This window comes from Lissotriton vulgaris, chromosome 1_1 (assembly GCF_964263255.1).
Source record: "Lissotriton vulgaris chromosome 1_1, aLisVul1.2, whole genome shotgun sequence".
In the NCBI taxonomy this organism is placed as follows: Eukaryota; Metazoa; Chordata; class Amphibia; order Caudata; family Salamandridae; genus Lissotriton; species Lissotriton vulgaris.
The window spans coordinates 1,030,996,708-1,031,010,811 of NC_141685.1; the positions used below are offsets into that span (position 1 = coordinate 1,030,996,708).

General features: G+C 45.7%; 1 protein-coding gene across 1 annotated transcript in view; it reads right to left on the reverse strand.

Moving 5' to 3' along the window:
- Nucleotides 1-14,104, reverse strand: part of LOC147748462 (venom factor-like) — a 273,916-nt gene that overhangs the window by 165,260 nt on the left and 94,552 nt on the right. Inside the window, exons 3-4 of the mRNA XM_086928296.1 lie at nucleotides 13,893-14,055; nucleotides 13,693-13,763 (exon numbers count right to left, since the gene is read on the reverse strand). Of these exons, the coding sequence (XP_086784422.1) occupies nucleotides 13,693-13,763; nucleotides 13,893-14,055 (234 nt within the window). The remainder of the gene's footprint in view (nucleotides 1-13,692; nucleotides 13,764-13,892; nucleotides 14,056-14,104) is intronic.

Below are 14,104 nucleotides of genomic sequence, written 5' to 3' on the forward strand. Positions count from 1 at the left end.
TCAATGGTGTGGAAGTGTAGGTAAAGGCTGACTATGGTGCCCACTACACTTTGATTGGGGAAGTACTGCTGCCTAAATTTCCTAATTGAGTTTTTTGTGCCCACTGGATATCAGACCAGTGGCAAGTGGCAATAAGCCTATCGAATTGGTGGGATATTTTGAAGGCACATTGGGAACTCAGGGAATCACAACACAATTGAAAGTGTAAATTGCTAAAGATGGTTCCTGTTTGTTGAGTTGGCCACAGCAAAGAGAACTGTTCATAAGGTAAGATCCAAATCACACAGACCAAGTTTTGGGTGTGGAGACTAAAGTAAATGCTTTGCTAGAAACTAGCTGGGAAGAGAAGTTAGACCTGCTCAAGGAATTCACACATACACATTAGTAGTGAAGGATGATTAATTCCCAAGGTACCCAAGGTACATTCGATACCTCTTGCAATAAGGGAATCTTTTAAGAAAGAACTGCGTGGGTTGTGTGATGAGACATTTATAGCGTCAGAGTGGTAGCCTCCCATAGTTCTGGTTAAAAAAGCATATGGGGATTTGCAAATGTGTGTGGATCTCCATGATTGGAATGTAGCAGTCTGAGTGGACATGCACCCACTGCCAAATTTTGTTGAAATGTTGCAACACTTAAAGGGATAAAACTATTCTTCATGTCAGACTTGTCATCAGCTTATCACCAAATTTCTTTACATTCAGAATCCAAACCATTAACATCTTTTATCACATCTGAAGGGGTGAATCAATTTGTGTGCATGCCATTTGGATTGGCATCTGCATAAGCTATCTTCCAACGAGCAATGCATCAGTTATTCCGTGATGTGACTTATTTCCAAGACGATATTCTTGTCAATGTCAACAAGAAGTAAACACATTACAAATCATTAAATAAGGTGTTGAGTATCTTGCAGAAAAGTGTGCTAACCATCAATTTGGAGAAATGTAAGATTTGTGTGAAAGGTGTGAACTATCTGGAGCATTTGTTGGATGAAAGAGGTGTATCACCTAAACCAAATTGGTGAAAGCCATCTAGGTTGCCCCATCTCCTTTGAACAAGGATCAGTTATGGTCATTCCTTGTGTTGACATAGTATTATTGCATTTTTATATCTATGCTTGTGTACAGGACATTATGAATGAGGACCTTAATGCAAGTTTGAGTGGTGTAAGGGGTGCAGTAGTGAATTTTCCCAGTTGAAAAAGGACATAGCAACTGCCCCTGGGTTGAAACCATTTGATACATTTGACAGGAATGTAATTTGCACAGACAACAGTAGTGTGGGCCTGGGTGCAGTTTTGACTCAATACAGAGTTGGAACAGATTTATGCTTCGAGACCATTAAAGGATGTGGATTTATCATACTCCACCATTGAGCATGAAAGGTTAGCTTATTGGTGGGGTATTAATTATTTTAAGAAATTTGTGTGGGGAACTGGATTAATTATACACACTGATTTCTTTTTTTTTTTTATAACATCGTTTTAATTGCAGAACCAAGTCTTACATACATATTACGGTTATGGGCATTTCATCACTGCAGCAATTAGATGGAGAATTTGCTCGAGCGATTCATTTACACAGCTAATAAGCCCACATCCCGAAGGCCGGGCGGCGTCAGTTCCTTGTTCATCCTTCACAGTTGCCCCCGATTTCTTGTATTCCGTATGTCAGGATATCAGCGGTCTGCTTTTGCATTTTTACCCCTCCCCTTCCCCCTAACTTCCAACCTGCCCAGAACCCCCATCTCCCCCCCTCCCACCCTTCCCCCCAGTGCCTGCGCCTACGCCTGGATTTCTAAATAGCGTATGTTCTGGTGTTTGCAAGGAGGAATGTATCATTCGCTAAGAGTGTGTACCCGGTGTGCTAGTGGGATCTTCCGGTGTCCCCCCTCCTCCTCTCCCGTTCCATCATGGAGCGCCTGCACTAATGACTCCCATGTTGTCGCCCTTTCTAGCGCCTTTTCGTCTGCAGTGCGTCTGGCTAGTTGATACCGCAGGGTGCTTTCGCTTGCCGCCCATTTCAGACATTCATTATGCCACCGCTGATATGTGGGCCCCCTCTTGGATTTCCAGTTTCTAGTGATTTCCCGCTTTGCTAGTATTAATCCCATGTCTATAAACTTACTTGTCGTCTTATTCTTGGGTGTGTGAGGAAACCAGTGCAGTATTCCTACTGCTTTAGTGTATTGCAATTCCCTGTCCGTAGCGTTATTCAATGCCTCCCCGATCTCCTGCCAGTAGTCCCTCAGTTGGGGGCAATCCCACAGCATGTGTCCCAAATCTGCCTCTACAGTATTGCATCTAGGGCAAGCCGCGTGCACAACCCCAAAGTATTTCCTTAGTTTCCCCGGGGTGAGGTACGCCCTATGGAGAATGTAGAAGTGTATCAACTGAAATCTGGAGTTTCTCGTGCTCTTTTTCGCTCGCCGTAGTAATTGCGCCCATTTGGTGTCTGTGATCTCCATCTGGAGATCCAGTTCCCATTTAGCTTTCAGGGTCGTGAGTGGTTGCAGGGTTTCCCGCAACATTCTGGAATAAAGGCAGGTCACTGCCTTGTAAGTACCGGCTGCCATCATTGTGTACTGACAGGCCATAGAAGTGGCGGGATCCTGCAACCCCTCCCCCCAGTGCTCCTGCATGGCTCCGGTCACAGCAGCATGCATCAGGTAGTCCCCTCTAGGCAAATCGAATCGTTCCTGCAGGGTCTGGAACGGGAGTAATACCCCGTCCTCATATAGGTCGCCTAACATCTGTAAACCCGCATCTTCCCAACCCTGCAGTCTCGACCAGTCTCCGCCGTGAGGGAGTGCCGTCACCATCCCCAGCGGGATCTCCGGTGCGTACATTCGTCGAACCCCCGCTCTCCGGCGCGCTCGGTTCCAGCAGAGCCTAAATGTCTGCTCCTCCAGGGATAGGTCTCTGACGAGGAGCCTTTGATGTAGGGTAATATACGCAAGCACATGCCGTGGGGTGCCCTCGTCTCTGTCTGGTTCCGGACCTCGATAAACCTTCGCTATCTCTTGTGTGAAGGTCTGTAATTGAGCCGCCAGGTAGTAACACTCAAAGTCAGGCGCTGCCATGCCCCCCTCATCCTTGGGTCGTAGTAAAGTGTCAAGCGCTATCCTGAGTCTACCTGCACCCCATAGAAAGGCTATCACCAGTGATCTTAACCGTCGGAAGATGGAGCTCGGTATCCACACCGGCAATGTGCAGAAGTAGTAGAGCAGCCGCGGAAGCGCTATCATCTTTAGTAGGGAGATAAGGCCCATCACCGAAAGCGGAAGAGTGGCCCAAAAGGCCATGCTTCCCTTCAATGCATTACTGCAGCGGACCACATTGCAATCCAGCATGTCTGCCGCCGAGTGGTATATATACACTCCAAAATACTGTAAACAGCTAGGCTCCCACTTGAGTATCCGGAGGTTGGCAGGTTGTGCCTCCCCTCTTCGCAGCGGAAATAAACAGGATTTGGTCCAGTTAACCTTCAGGCCCGACAATCTCCCGAAAATTCCGAGGAGCAGTTTTGCTCCCTCCAATTCCTCGTCCGCATTCGCTAAGAACAACAAAAGGTCATCCGCGTATAACGAGATGGCCTGTGGCATTCCTCTATAAACGAGGTCCTTGTAATATCGCCCCGCCCGGGCCTCCGCCGCAAAGGGTTCCATCGCCAATGCAAACAGCAGGGGAGATAGCGAACACCCCTGCCTGGTTCCACGGCCCACTTGATATTGACTCAAGATGAGAGAGCCTATCCGGACCCGCGCCGTGGCCGCCGTGTACAACACTCTGGTCCAACCGATATAGTTATCGCCCAGCCCGAAATGCTGCATCACCTTGTAGAGATACCCCCACTCCAGGCTGTCAAACGTTTTCTCAATATCGATAGAGAGCACCAGGGGCACAGGCGCTTCCGATAGTTGGTCCCCGAGTAGCCGTGTCAACCTACGTATGTTGTTGGTAGTATTCCGCGTGGGAATGAATCCTGATTAGTCCTTGTGTATCAGCTCTGTCATATGGTTAAGCAGCCTGTTGGCCAATATTTTGCTCAGGATTTTATAATCCGTCGTCAACATGGACAACGGACGATATGAGGATAGTTTTCTGCTCTCCCTCCCAGGCTTCAACAGCAGGATCATTAGAGCTTCACGCATGGACTGAGGCAGCCTCCCTCACGACTTTGCTTCATTATATACCGCTTGTAGTTGCGGAGCTAGGAATTCCAGGTATCTACTATAAAACTCTATTGGCAGGCCATCTAATCCCGGGGTTTTGTTCCGAGCCATCTGTTTCACTGCACTCCCTACTTCCCCTAGTGTGATGTTCCTGCCCAATTCGTCTGCCTGTTCTTGTTCCAGCCGCTGCAATTGCAGCCCTCCTAGAAAGGCATCAATTTCAGATTCTTGGCCTTCCGATCCGCTCTCATACAATCTTTCGTAGTATGCTCGGAACCTATCTAGGATCTCTGTTTGGGTATGGCAGATATTTCCCCCTTCCTCCTCAATAGACAAGATCGGGTGGCTGCGCCTAGTCGGATTAGAAAGCCAGGCAAGCATCGGTCCCACCTTGTCACCCTCTGCATGCTCCTTAGTCAGGTAGATCTTGTGATCAAAACTCCGTAGCCGTTCCATTTCCACCGCTACTGCTTCTTTGGCTTTGCTAACTGCTTCTTGAAGCTCGGGGTGATTAGGGCGCTCTCGTTCTATTTTCCGCAACTCCTTTTCGGCCCTATCGAGGTCATCCAAGAGTGTCTTGCGGGCGCCCGCAGATGCCCCTATGCAATGACCTCGGACCACAACCTTGAAGGCATCCCACTCTGTTGCCCTGGAGGACGTGGAACCACTGTTTTCCACAAAATAACGAGTTAGCCTCTTGCCTAAGGCGTCCCTGAACAGTAAGTCATCCAGGGTGTCTGGTCGCAGTTGCCAGGTAGGACTCGCGAAACTTCGGTCATCCAGTTCAGGGATAGCAATAGGGGGTTGTGGTCAGACAGCGTGCGGGTCAGATACTCCGCATTCGCTACAACGGGAAGTATGAGTGAAGAGCACAGAAACACATCTAACCGGACGTATAGGTCATGTATACCGGAATGAAATGAGTAATCCCTCATAGTAGGGTGTAGTGTCCACCAAGCGTCTTCCAGACCCCATCTCCCCTGCCACTCTAGTCTGCGTTTCGCTAGTCTATGTACTGGTGATGTATGCAGAGGTGGGTGAGACCTATCCAATGTGGTGTCTGTTACTGAATTAAAGTACCCTCCCATGAGTATAGGGCCTGTCAAGTAGCTCGCCAGCTTGCATGATAGCTTCGTCAGAAAAGCAGGTAGATCTATGTTGGAAGCGTACACGCTGCATAGCGATATGTCCCGACCTCTGAGCTGCCCCTCCACGGCCACAAATCTTCCCTCCGGGTCTATCACCTGTTTAGTCACTTGGAAGGGAACCCCAGCCCGGACCCATATCAAAGCACCCCTTGCGAATGCAGAGTATGTCGTGTTGAACAACTGCCCTCGCCATCTCCTCTGCAGCGCTATGCCCTCCTGCTTCATAAGGTGCGTTTCCTGCAGCAGCGCTATCTGAACCCCTCTACGGACTAAGTAAGCATGTATCTTGTGCCTCCGCGCCATGGTGTGCAGGCCCCGCACGTTCCAGGTCACACATTTCAAAGCGCCAGCACTAGCCATTGCCCCTTGCACACTCGAACATGGTAATAACAGTCATCATCCAGGCGCTTATGTTGGCACATCTCTGATCCCCCCTTCCCCTCCCAACAACTGTTTCCCAAACCCCACCTCCCTCGCCTCGAGCCCCCCAAACTACTCTCGGCATCCACCCCCCCAGAACAGGACCTATCTTAACCAAAGTAGTTCCCATCCAAACTTTTATCAACTAGGTGAACCACCCCAATCGCCAACACTATATTCAGCAGTCTCCACAGCGGTGACCTTAGGGGCCAGTAGGGCACTGCTCGATTCAGAGGGTGTTTGTTACACTATAACATTCCCGCCTCCCACGCCCCACAATCTCCCCATAAACACTCACGAGTCTCCATATTTCTACCAGTTAGCCTTTGGCATTTATGGGCATGGTCCCCACATGTTCAATGTGCGATTCTGTTCCTCAAAGTCTCCCCCCTCAAGCTTCTACAATTTCTTCCGACGTTTGTGGCGTCACGATTGGCCCTCTAGCTCCACCAAGTTCCGAGAGGTCCGATTCTGACACTGTTGCCTGTTCCTCAGAGTCTGAGCCCTTACAGGACTGACTGCGCACTGTACCCGATAGGTCCACCACCGCTTGAAGTGCTGCCTTCCTCTCTTCCTCCGTTTGTGATGCCATTGGTTTCCCAGTCATTTGCCGGCGCTTCTGAATGGCGCTGGGATTTCCTGGTCGGTTGTTTCCGCTGTTCCTCCTCAGCTCTGAATCGAGCTCCATCCGTTCCGGCCTTATAAGTATCCCACCACGCCCAGGCGTCCGCCGATGTGGGGAAAAAGAGTGTTTTGTCGTCCACCACAATTCTGAGCTTTGCTGGGAAGAGGAGTGAGTACTTGATACCCTCCACACGCAGCTCCCGTTTAATCGACAAGAAGCTAGCCCGAAGTTTTTGTGTCTCAAAGGTAAAGTCTGGGAACAGTGTCACCCTATTGTTATCAACCTGGAAGGGGCCTGCCTCCCTGGCTCTTTGCAACCGCCAGTCCCTGTCCTTATAATGCAAAATTTTGATCACCACAGGACGGGGTGGCTGGCCCGGGGCAGGCGGTCTGGCCGGGACGCTGTGCGCCCGTTCCAACGAAAAGAAAGGGGAGAGCCCCTCCGGTGCCACTTCAGTCCGCAGCCAGTTATCAAGGTAACCCACCATGTCGTCGCCCTCCTTTTTCTCCGGAAGGCCCACCAGGCGGACGTTGTTGCGCCTACTACGATTTTCAGCGTCCTCTGCCCGTTGTTCCAGCGCCTGTATTCGGTCCAGAGCATCACCCAACCGACGTTCCATGGTTTTATGCACCGGGACCATCTCTTGCAGGGTTACCTCTGTGCTCCTGACCCTGTCCTTTAGCTTATCATGGTCTGCTCACAGGAGCCCCAAGCCTGTCGCCACCTGGGCAATGTCTTGCTGCAGGGCTTCCTTCGTGGCTGAGATAGCTTCCAAGATGCGGTCCTGCATTTGTTGTAGGTCCGTGTGACCCTGATCTGCCTCATCCGTCGGTTCAGAGCTAGCAGCCCCGTCTCCTTTTCCCTTCGTCTTCCCCATCTTAGATTGTTCTCTAGACGATGAGATTTCTTCAGGGACCTGAAGAGGAGGGGTGGGGGGATTCCCCGTTAGGCCGGGGCGAAAGGTAGGTCCCACTTTAAATAGAAACTAGCTTCTCGATCAGTCCTATGCCTCGAGCGTCGGCCTCTTCCGCTCAGCGCCTTCTCTGCTCAGTGACCAGTTCTCGGTCGGCCTCTCTGCGCGCCAGCGCTGGCTGTTCGGGGCAGTCGTTCAGGGTAATACAGGCTCCCCTCCAGTCGCCTCAAGGTCCGCGCCTCTTCAGGGAGTAAAGGATTTTCCAGCCCAGTCCAGTGCGTCGGCGAGTAGGCCTCCAGCAAGCGTTGAAGCTTCGGGTTGGGTAGGGTCTCCCTCCTCGCCGTTCGGGTCTCTGCTCACGAGGTCCGGCTACCCAATCGGTTTTACCACCTTCAGGGTCTCGTGGTCATCCACCCGGGAGCTCCCCTCCTCAAGCTGCGAATTTATACCAGTCCACAATCGCACTCAGGGTCGCTCCTAGGACCTTTGGGCCTACTCCCAGGCCCAGTGTGGTGCAGCAGAAATACCGGGCTTCCACCAATCCTCAGACAAGGCCTCGCATGTGCTCGGTTCAGATAGAGCATCCAGGCTCTTGTGGCCCTCGCAGATTAATGCTTGAGGTGCTGTTCTGCCCAGGCCTGGGGTTCGTGTGCTCGACGTCCCCTACCTAAATTTGGGCTGCGGTCCGGGTGCAGGCTCAGTGCAGATTGCTCCTCTGGGCAATCAGGGGGGAATCCTCCTCTCTCCAGCCGATGCAGCATCGCGGGGGTCCTCGCAGCCCCTCTTTGTTCGCGATGTCTTCAGATTTCATTTCTCAGAGTTGCCGCCATCTTAGGTGCGCCCTGGGGAAGTCCGCCACTCGTTTGTCGCTGTCTCCCCCAAGCGGGGTACGGGATGTCGTGTGTGATCCCCTCAATTTTGGGCTCTCAGGGTCTCCTCCAATGGCGTCTCCGATTCTGCTGGTTCTTTTAAGGTGAAGATCATCCAGCTTACTTTGCCTGCGACATCACCGGTTCAGACCTCAAGCCGCCATCTTGGATCGAAGCGTTTCGTTTCGCGGACACCTCTCAAAGTCGGTTTCCGCGTTGATTAGCGGCGGATAGCTGCGAACACAGGGTCCCGTCACTCCACCGATGCCTTCAGCCAGTAGAGCAATCGTTTTCCATCGGAATTCGTGCAGTTTAACAGGATTTTAGCCGGGGTCGGGCTCGGAGCTCCGGGCTCACGCTGCCTAACTCCTCGGCATCCAAGCCACGCCCCCTTAATCATACACACTGATATATTCACCTCAAAAGGTTAGAGGAAGGCATATGCTAGAATATCATGTTGAAAAATGAGGATTCTAACAAAATTTAGTATGTGCCGGAGAATAGAAATATTTTAGCAGATTGCTTGTCATGATTACCAGTTAAGAATCAGGAGGAATGTGTAGTGAATGAGGACGAACGGTCCTAGCTTCAGTTAGTGCAATTGTTGAAGGCTGAATTTCACATGAGATAAGTGTACAAGCAGGGAAGGATGATGTGGCATTGCAGGAGATAATGAAATTTGTGTTGCAGGGACGGCCAAGGAAGAGTGAAGGATCTGATTGTGCTGGGAATAATTGTCACATAAGTACTAAACTGTGGTTGATGAAATGTTGTTTAGAGGCTAAGAATTAGTTATGCCTAAAGCACTGAGGGTGAACATTCTGACGTTGGCACATGAGGGCCATATTGGTATGAGAGCGACCAAACACAGGATAAGAGAAGAATATTGGTGCCTGTGGTTGGACCAAGAGGCAGAGAGATGCATAAGAAATTGTATACCATGTGCATGGAGTGAGAACTCACAGAGGACAGTGGATTGCATTTCTATTATAAGCAATATGATGGATGCTGAGTGGAAAAATCTTGGGTTTTATATTTCAGGGCTTTACAATAGTATGGGAGATGGTCCCAAGTATGCCATTGTTGTGATGGATTATCGTTCTAGGTGAACAAAAGTAAAAATGTACCAACAAAGTAACTACAATAATGAGATTTCTTTCCCTAAGAAATTTGGAAGAAAGAGGGTATACAAGATATTATAATGAAAGATAATGGGGTGCAATGGGTATCCCAAGATATGAATGACTATTTGATGACATATGGGGTTGCACATATTTGTTCATCTGGTTATTTCCCACAGTTGAATGGTCTGGTGGAGATATGGAACAAGATACTGAAGGCAGGATTGCAACTGGCAGGGTGCCAAGGAGGTTTGTGAACAAACCCTGTTAACAAGTTGATATGGGTGTATCACACTGCTTCTAATATTATAATGGGAAACGAGAGGTATAAAACCAAGGATGCTGTTATTGAAGAGTGTAGAGAAATGCAAATTGTGTAAATGTCATGAAAAGAGCAATCATGCATGTGTAATGGGTTTGGCAGTTGGTGATTAGATGTGTGTTAGGAGGGGACGCAAAGGAAGGAAAGTGTTGTCAAGATTTTCATTACAAGTCAGAAAAGTAAACCTGCAGTACTGCTGGGCAATAGTAATGTGTGGAACTACAAAAAGTAACAAAATCATTGACATGTCACACAAAAGATTTTGAAAGGGTGATGCTGATATTTTACTGATTCCACACAAGGGGCCAGATGTAGGTGGCCATTTACCGACCGGTAAATGGTCATTTGTGATGTAGGGGCACCTTTTTACCGATTCGGTAAATTTACTGAATCGGTAAAATACCGAATCAGTATTTTTACTGATTCAGTGATTTTGCAATGTAGGTGGGACTCTTCTGAGTCCCACAGGCCTTACCGAATCGGTATTTTACCACCCAATCCAATTGGGTGGTAAAATACCGATTCCAGGTGTGCATGCACATGTGTGCATGCACACCTATGGCATGTGACAGACGGACATGCCCTTAGGGCATGTCTGTGTGCCACATGTCACACATGCCTTAAATCGGGGTGCTAGAGGGTGTCAAAGTGACACCCCCTGCACCCTTGCAAAAATCGGTATTTACCGAACCGGTAAATACCGATTCGGTAATGCCCAATGATTCCTATGGGCTTCAATGCCCATAGGAATCAATGCGCATTACCTAATCGGTATTTACCGATTCGGTAAATACCGATTCTTACAGAATCGGTAATTCAATTACCGATTCTTTCTACATCTCCCCCCTTCTATTTTACCGATTCATAAATACTGAATCGGTAAAATTCGGTATTTATGAATCGGTAAAATTAACTTACCTACATCTGGCCCAAGGTACATAAGGAACAAACATGCAATTCTCCAAAATGTTTCTTAGATTATAAAATATAGTTGTAGTTCTTTAGTAGTTTACAAATATATTTATCCTATCACTGTAATATTATTGTGCATATTTAGCTCATGTGTTACTTTCAAATTATTTATTAGTTACTTTTATTTTATTTGTTGTTGAAGGTGGTATATGTGTTTCATTCGCACATGTCGCTGAATGTTTGATGCGGGAGGGTTTTCAAATGGGAATGTCTTGGAAATCTACTAGCTCCCTTTTCTTGCAAACTGCTGCCATGTAATGAAACGATTACATATGTTTTGAATGCGATCAGGTATTGTTGGGTCTCTTCTTGGTTAACATTGCATTCTAGAAAACTGGAACTTTATATTGCCTATGTACCGTTCATAGTTCTGCCATCCTTGAGGGATACAAATGCACTTTCATGATTTTGTGGACATTTTATATCAAGATTTAAACAAAATAATAATTAAGCCCATCTTGGAATAGAAATTGGCCACATTAGCCTTTCTGCTATTGTCTTTGTTATAGGAAAGATGAGTGGACAGAACCTTCATAGAATAGAGTTTGATGCTGTGGCTTAGAGCAAATATTTGTCATTGAATTCAATGTTTATGCATGTGAGTGAAGATGCCCTACTTAAAAGTAGCACACATGTACTTTTAGTACTTCCTCATGTGAATAATCTTTAAATTCACTAATAACTGCTAATTTGGATTTCTTTTCAAATTGAACTGTAACCAGCACTGTGGCACATTGTAGGAACTTGGCGTAACATGCTACCTTATAGCAATTCTATCAATTTCTCTATTTCTGATTTAAAAAGTTGTTTTTATTGCAATAATTTTTTTAATCCTTTTTAGTAAGCATGGTGTTTATAGCACATCTCAAATTTATAAAAAAAAAGTTAAATACTTTCTAAGGGATTCTATGGGCTTGGAATCTGTACATGAGGAGTCTGTATGCTTTAAGGCTTTGAGAAGATGTACACTCTGCCTATTTTCTATTTTTTTTAAACACACCTCATTATCTTTATAGACAAAAGACTTTCTGGATGTAAGAAAAACTAAAGTAAGGGAGAACAATATTATTTCCTTTGGAATGCTACCTTACTCTTACAGCTAGATTGGGAGATTGTTAAATGGTCATAGGCAAACATTCCAAAGGTAACATTTAAAACACATCATATATAAATCGCCACCAAACAGAAATTAAGTATTAAGTGAGCTTAAATATTTTAGTTTACTGATGAACTAAAAATCTTCCAAATATGGGTAGTCAGATTATTCTAAGATATTTATCATCAATACAGATCAGAAAAGTTTAATTGAAGGCATGTCAATGGGTTGTGTGCCCCATATGTTCATGATATGTATGTGGTCGATCAATGGGCATACAAAGCTACTTGTGTCTGAAAGAAGAAGAAGGAAACTCATTGGATGAGTTGATTTACTGCAGGCTAGTAGTCCATTATAGGATGTGACATGTGAAGGAAGTAGCTTTTCCCTTGGATCCTTTAGAGAATGGCAATAGTTTGTTTAAGCTGTTTGTCAGGAAGTGCCCTGTGAATTTTTTTCAGTAATGTGCAATACAAGCTGTTAAAATATACAGGAATTTGCCATTTTAGAACCACTGTTTGAGAACTAAGCCTGGGTTGTTGTATTACATTTTATGAAGTAATTTTGACAGAAGTATTTCAAACTCTTGTTGGAAAGTATATACAAATGCTGGTAGATTAGCAATATTTTAGTTTCTGTGAACTTAGTATCCCAAAGGTAATTTGTTTTTCTAGAGATGTATCTCTTTGTGATGAGTGCTCCAGAATCCAGCATATATACAGAGATATTCTTTGTTTATCTGTTAATTAACAATACCAATGATGGTGAAGTGGGAAAAGTTTGCTCACAACAAAGGGTGCAACAGTTCTTGCTTTAAGCAGTTCTGTGACAATTTACTTTTGCCATTTGAACAACAGTAGTAAAGCTGCAGCTTCTACTCTTTTGAGAAAGATTTACATTGTTGTAAATTGCTATGCAAGACATCAGTACATACTGGTTGCATGCACTATTATCCAGATTGAGGGGCCAGTTACAAATGTACCATTAGTTTAAGTTGCCCATAGAAGTGACTTTACTGGACTTTCCTTCGTAACTGGATCAACTTAGGCTAGTACCCTAACGGTTGTAAATGATGAGGACGATTTTATAATGAAGATGCAGTGAAGGAAGCAGGTATGATCTTGACTGTCAGATGCACACTTTTAGTGTCTGGGGTGAATATGAACAAAGCGGAGCACTTTAATGCAATCCATTTTGCTACATACAGGAAAATGCATGAACAAATGAATCCAATAAAGAAAAAGAGAAACTTGTATTGCCGCTAATCATGGCCCACCATTAAGGGTACCACCATCAAATGTCTAATCAATTCACCCATTTTACTCTGTGTGAGAATAGGTGGTACCATTAAAAGCAAACCAGTACACCTTAGATGGCTGAGTTTAGTGCATGGAATGGTAAGTCCTTTGTGGACTTAGAGGGCAATATTGCAATGCCCCATGTGGCCTCTGTCTGTGTCATTTTAAATTATAATGTTAAAAGATACATTTATGTTTTTTATTTTATTGTTTTAGGTTGCCTCATTCGTAAATGTGTGTAGGAATCCACTAGAGCCCAGAATACCATAACAATTTTGACAGTGATAGCAAAAAAAATCTTATATAGTTAAACTTCTAAACTGTTGCGGTAGGTAATATGCCCTTCCTTACAAATTATTACTTGTTCTGGGAAATGTCAGGTAAGCCAATGAGGTAAAAAGTGTGATTGCTTTCTTCTGACCTGCTTACTTCTGACCAGCCTAAAAAGACATCTTTCTTTGCGGCCTAAATTAAGGGTGTCCAACATAGGTCCTAGAGCGCCAGATTATTGTCTGTATTTCAAGGTAACCAGTCACTATCTAAATTATTACCATTTAGATTCATTACACCTTTATCTTATGTGAATACTCTAAAATTCTGGCCTGGATCCACCCATCCAGGACACATTTTAGACACTCTTGATGTAAATGAAGATGGTGAGAAACCAGAACTTCAAACAACCATCTGAGTGAGATAGGGGTGATTACTTAGCCAGTAAAAATAATTTCTTACCACTATCTCCACGTGTACTGTTTGAAAGGTTGGCTCCAAGTTGTGTCCAGCAGCGAAGATTCGATAAAGCACTGTTGGGAGGAAGAAGATAACATTCTAATTGTATAATGTAAGCAAAATGACCTGTGAGGGTGTGAAATAAAGGTGATGGTCTATCAAGCAGTGCATGTAACTAAACAGTGAAAAATATATTCTTTTACCTCTAGATCCAGGAGTGTAGATTGTTTTGTCAGTCTGGATGAAGATGTACCCAGCGTTCATAGACACAAGCACCTCCTTCTCCAGTTTAATTTGATTCATAGTAGCCTCGACGTACACATACTGGTTGATTTTCACATCCTTATTCATCTGGGCTGCAGGAATCTTGAAATTTAAAGATATCGTAATTGGTGTCAGTAATAATGTCGTCATG